Source organism: Rhyacophila brunnea, unplaced genomic scaffold (genome assembly GCF_057557595.1).
Source record: "Rhyacophila brunnea isolate RB1 unplaced genomic scaffold, BYU_Rbru_1.0 scaffold_14, whole genome shotgun sequence".
NCBI classification, from domain to species: Eukaryota; Metazoa; Arthropoda; class Insecta; order Trichoptera; family Rhyacophilidae; genus Rhyacophila; species Rhyacophila brunnea.
In genome coordinates, this window is record NW_028232796.1 from 13,146,672 (window position 1) to 13,152,110 (window position 5,439).

Genomic DNA, 5,439 nt, shown 5'->3' on the forward strand with positions numbered 1-5,439 from the left:
ACCTGTTAGTTGTCATCTACTCTTTCCAATTCTACTAAAAAACTTTATAATCTTACTAAACCTTTCCATCTCTCCAAGGAAAGTTTGAGCTTCTCGATGTTCTCCAGGATATCATTCTGAAAGTCGCAACGCTGTGTTGTTCAAATTTAGGGTATTGTACCATTATGTGTGCAATGTCCCCCTAAATACCACATTTATCGCAGAGCTGTTGGGGGTATAAATAATTTTGAGTGGTTCTTCTTCTCAAACATCAATAATTATCGATCTCCTTAATCGTTTATAGCAACTGAATAATAGCAACTGAAAAGTATCAATATTGGATGTTCCTAGAATATTTTGGAAAGTAATAATGATAGAGATGATAATGATGATTTTACTTAGTATTTAACGGGTTTACTTTTATAGGATAGTTTTTTAATGAATTTAAAGTATCTGTACCTAGTATCGCCAATAAAACATAAAAAAATGAATACTTAATGACAAGTACATATTATTACAGTAATACTGTAGGATGATCAGGTTAGAAATTTGATATATTATGTACCGAAGGATTGTGGCGACGGTGTATCCGTTCTAGTGGAAATTGTATTTAAGATCACGTGCCGGTATTCTATAACAAAAAAGCTTTCCCAGATATTTTGAATAAATCCGTACAGAGCCGAGGACCACATCCCATACTACCCACATTAGACTCGGCCTGAATAATAAATGATTTTTCTTATTCCAAGTCGCAGGCAGTGGGTGCCTGGTGCTTTGGTGTCGCCTAAAAGAACACCACATAAGTCTTGTATTCTACCATATAAAGCTCAAAGCTCGGCTCGTAGCTATAAAAAAGCTCGCCGAAAAAGTTTGAAAATTAAATAACGTAATGTTATTATTATTTCATACTATTTCATGGCCTAAAATTCACGTTTTTTATAATATAAAACACTCTAGCTCATTTCTAACTCTATGTACCATAGAAGCATATGTCTTTTGTTTTAGTAATTTTGATAATGTCTGAGATTTAATCTTTATAATAGTATAGTATAAAATTGGTGTTATATTTATACGAAATTCGCAGAGGAAATAGGTACATGTTGAAGGGATTCAGTGCGATGATTGCAAGAGTACAATAATCGTCTCACTTGGTTCATCGATCACTTTATAGTACAAGTGTGTACTATTTTATTAAAAAAAACTCATAATAAAGCATCAAGGCATATCGTCGCCGTAGATGTCAAGGGAGTCAAGCCACACATTTGGCGAAAATGAGTTAAGTACACAAAAGCATTTTAAAACCATCAAAGATGCCGTGGTCAATGGATTTGAGCCACAAAAAGCCCTATGTATGAGTATTTTGTAAATTGCCAATAGACCTAGCACACATACATTAAAGTAGTCAATGACGACAAGCCGCATAAGTCTTTTGACTTCCGAATAATTTCACATGATTATGTGACTTAACGCTGTTGACCACTGGGACTTCCCGCTCAATCTGTGGCCCGGTACGCACGCCTCGGCTCACATTCGACAAAGATTTATAGTGTTGTCTTGCTCTAACTCAGCATAAGAAACAGAGAAAACTGAGTTTAGCGAGTCGGGTTATTCACGCCAGCACCTGTATCGTGTCATATTATTCATACTAACATTGCGGTTGGTTTATTTGGTGATCTTTTTTCTTTGGGTTTGCGACTGTAAGCATTTTTATTCAGTGTATTTAGTGTGATTGTTGTATTCAGTTGTGATTCAGTGAGAAAAGGTGCTAAATAATGAACTATTCACGTGGGAGACTAATGGTTGCAGCCGTTTTAAATTCTACTAATCAACATACCCGTAAAGGTAAGTGTCGATGAAATATTGAGCTAAAAACACTTACTAGTTAAAAATGTTGATTCAGGCTGCTTTGACAGCAATGAGTAATGTGTGCGCAAGCTGTATTAGTTTTATTTCTTTTACAGACTCTCACGGGAATGCCGTACAAGCTGGATGTGCAGACCTCGAGCTGAATATGCAAGCTCCGGACAAGATTGCTGGTCCAGCCATATATACAGAGCTCCAAAATGTCTCTCCAAGCACACACGTGGGAGGTCAATATTTTAATTTGTTGGTTATCAATAATTGTTGGTTTGATTAAAACCTGTGACCATCAGAGAGTCATTTGCTAATAACAAATTATTAATATTTACCTTGGTAGTTTCAAAGAAATAAACTACTTTGTTTTGTTTTACAGATTGGAACGTCAACCTGGCACCAACACTACTAGATTCAAATGAGTCATGCCAGCAGGAACCTGCATATTATCAACACAACATTAATGTTTCAGGAACTTATACTTCTGAAATAACCGAGAGCAACCATAGTAACAATCCTGTATCATCCATCCCCACTTCTACAGATCAGACTACAGATGATTTAAGTAGGAAACGCAAGCGAAACCCAAAAATGTGGAAGCGGAATTCACAAAAGATATTGAGAATGGCAGGCAGCGAATATCAAAGCAGATCCGGAAAAAAAATTCGAGCAAGGGCGATAAGAGAAGTTAACTGTAAGTGCCATTATAAATGCACATCCAAAATAGGAAAATCACAGCGGGAGCAAATGTTGGCCGACTATCTGAGTCTGGATTCCGAAAGAGCAAGATGGGCCTTCATTGGTAACAGTATAAATCGTATCCCAGTGAAACGAAGGTACCATGGAGACTGCACCAAACGAGAGTATACCTTGCAATACTCTGTGATGTGTAATGAATTGAGAGCCCAAGTGTGCAAACAGTTCTTTTTGGCGACATATGACATCTCGAGCAAAAAAGTTGAAAATGCAATGAAAAAGTTGACTCCTTCAGGTGTCACTGATATAGATCGGAGAGGTCACAAAGAACCGCCCAACAAAAAACCAGAGGAAGTGAGGAACATAATCAGGGACCACATCAAATCGTTGCCCGTAGTTGCTTCCCATTACTGCCGGAGCAGCAGTAAGAGAAAATACTTGCCTTCTGGTTTGAGCGAGACTCGTATCTACATGGACTATGTAGAGTATTGCAAGGAGCATAATGTTGAACCAGAAAAGCACGGCTTCTACAAATCGATCTTTGTCACAGAATTTAACTACGGCTTTCACACTCCTAAAAAGGATCAGTGTGACTTTTGTACTCAGTACAAGAACAAGTCAGACGAAGAGAAGGCAAAAGACGAGGAGGAATACAAACTGCACTTGACTCGAAAAGAGGAAGCGAGAGAACACAAAAAAATCGACAAGGCCCAAGCTATGTGTGATCCAACAATTAGTTGCTTTACCATGGATCTGGAAAAAATATTGTTGACTCCAAGTTTGCAAGTAGGACAGTTGTATTATACCAAAAAGCTGAAAACCTACAATTTCACAGTGTATGACCTGGCTACTAGACAAGCGACGAACTACATGTGGCATGAAGGTGCAGGTACAAAGGGTGCTTCGGAGGTCGCCACGTGCCTGTGGAAGCTCTTGGTTTCAGTAGGCCCCAAAAAAGAAGTAACTCTGTATTCGGATACAGCTTCAGGTCAAAATCGCAACTCAGTTGTATCTACAATGTTATTACGTGCCGTGGAACAGCTGCCCATCAACACAATAAACCAAAAATTTATGGAATCAGGGCACTCCGAAATGGAGTGCGATTCTGTGCACTCCACAATAGAGGCCCGAGGAAGGAAAGTGGACGTATTCACACCAGAAGGATGGTATATGGTCGCCCGTACCGCGAAAACTAGTAACCCCTACCATAAGGTTGTGGAAATGGAATATTCCGACTTCTTCGATTACAAGAAATATTGCAGTCAAGTGATGACCAATAAAACTCTGTCGGAAAATGGAGACAAAATGAAGTGGCTAAAGGTAAAGTGGTTCCAATATCGCAAAGGTGAACCCACGACTATCTTTTATAAATACCAATTGAGCCAGAATAACTTTGAGTCACTACAAATCCAGCGAAGACGGCATCGAAACGTACCTACCCTAGAAGTACCAAGGCTGTACAGTTCCAAACCTAGAATTGACCAAGGTAAACTAAAAGATCTGTCAAAACTATGCCAAAAAGGTAGCATTCCGTCAACCTATCACGACTTCTATAAAAATTTGGAGCCTGAAGATCGTCCAACTCAGAAAAACAGCAGCTCAGAGAGCGATGGAGATGATTAAAATGTGTGTCTAGTTTTATTGTAACTTAATTGTAATTATATATTTTTTTCTTTTATTTTGTTAACTGTCAATTCATGGTGTAACTGCATTGTATTGTTGTTTTAATTTAATAAAACGCATTTTTTTTGTAGTACTTATTCCACTTTTAATCAATAAATTAGGACCGGTTTCGTCCGCCTCATAGGGACATTTTCAACTGAAATGAACAAGTTGAAAATGTCCCTCTGAGGCGGATGAAACCGGTCCTAATTTATTGATTAAAAATGGAATAAGTACTACAAAAAAAGCGTTTGATTAAATTAAAACAACAATGTAATTATATTTTTGAAAAGCTAACTTTTTGTTTAGAGACGACTATGTTCACATACTGAATGAAATCAGGTAGATTCTAGGTTAAGGTGGGCACCATAAAAGGTCAATAATAGACTTTTCTTTAGAGTATATCCACAAAATGTTAGTGCTTTGTCCACAAATTCTCAGTGTTCAACAGGCATAAGAGGCCTAACTCTTTTGACTACCGCACAAGTATGCCAACTGTACATGTCAATATTCAGTGGTCAAGAGATATAACACACATAACTTTTAAAATACAATTTTTTTTAGTTATTCATTCAAAATAATAAAAAGATAATATCACAAAGTATCTACGTTCAAAGTTTCACAATTCTATCTTTAAAAATAAAAAAGTTAAAACAAAAACTGTTCCTTTTTTTGTCACACAAAATCTTTGCGCGCCGATTTCTCAGCATTATGATTTTGTGGACTGGCTCCCTTGACATCTACGGCGACGATATTAGAACAAGACAAACTTCAGTTTATTAATTTATTACGCAATTAAGAAATATTTTAACAAAATACTTATTAGATTTATTTTAAAAACCTGGGGCTTAAACTTTAAAACATTCATCCATTGGATTTCGGCAAATGTGATTTAATTGTAAATTATTCATTTCATAAAAACATAGTTTATTAAAATTATTATTTTTTTTGACCATGTCCGATCCTAATAGGATCATATGGGCCTCCACAGAGTGGAGGTTTGTATTAACAGATTTTATTTTTACGGGAAATGGATGTCAGCCACTTGCTCAACCTATTAGGTCCATACTCTGACTCATACACAAATTGAAAAACAATATGTGTACTTGCCAGACCCAGGATTCGAACCGGGGACCCTCGACACTATAGACTTTAAGTCTTAAGCCACGCGGCCATGGTGGGTATAAAAAAAGTGTAAAAAATAATATATTCGTTATGATAGTACTGCACTGTAAACAATTGTGAGAT

At 37.0% G+C, this 5,439-nt stretch overlaps 1 protein-coding gene across 2 annotated transcripts; it reads left to right on the plus strand.

Annotated features, from left to right (window-relative positions):
* Positions 1-1,202: 1,202 nt before the first annotated feature.
* On the plus strand, positions 1,203-4,820 carry LOC147075637 (uncharacterized). 2 transcript variants are annotated; one of them, XM_085941933.1, is made up of 3 exons: positions 1,203-1,821; positions 1,941-2,069; positions 2,213-4,820. In XM_085941933.1, the coding sequence occupies exons 1-3, from the start codon at positions 1,752-1,754 to the stop codon at positions 4,150-4,152; spliced, it is 2,139 nt and encodes a 712-aa protein (XP_085798059.1). In that variant the 5' UTR covers positions 1,203-1,751; the 3' UTR covers positions 4,153-4,820. The 2 variants fall into 2 exon arrangements, with proteins under 2 accessions (XP_085798059.1, XP_085798058.1); XM_085941932.1 differs by having other exon boundaries at positions 1,720-2,069.
* Positions 4,821-5,439: the final 619 nt, after the last annotated feature.

Excerpts from the sequence above, each read along its gene's own strand:
- LOC147075637 (XM_085941932.1), top strand. The coding sequence starts at position 1,868 with ATGTTGATTCAGGCTGCTTTGACAGCAATGAGTAATGTGTGCGCAAGC. Across the intron at positions 2,070-2,212 it reads TCCAAGCACACACGTGGGAG|ATTGGAACGTCAACCTGGCA; the intron begins GTCAATATTTTA and ends TTTGTTTTACAG.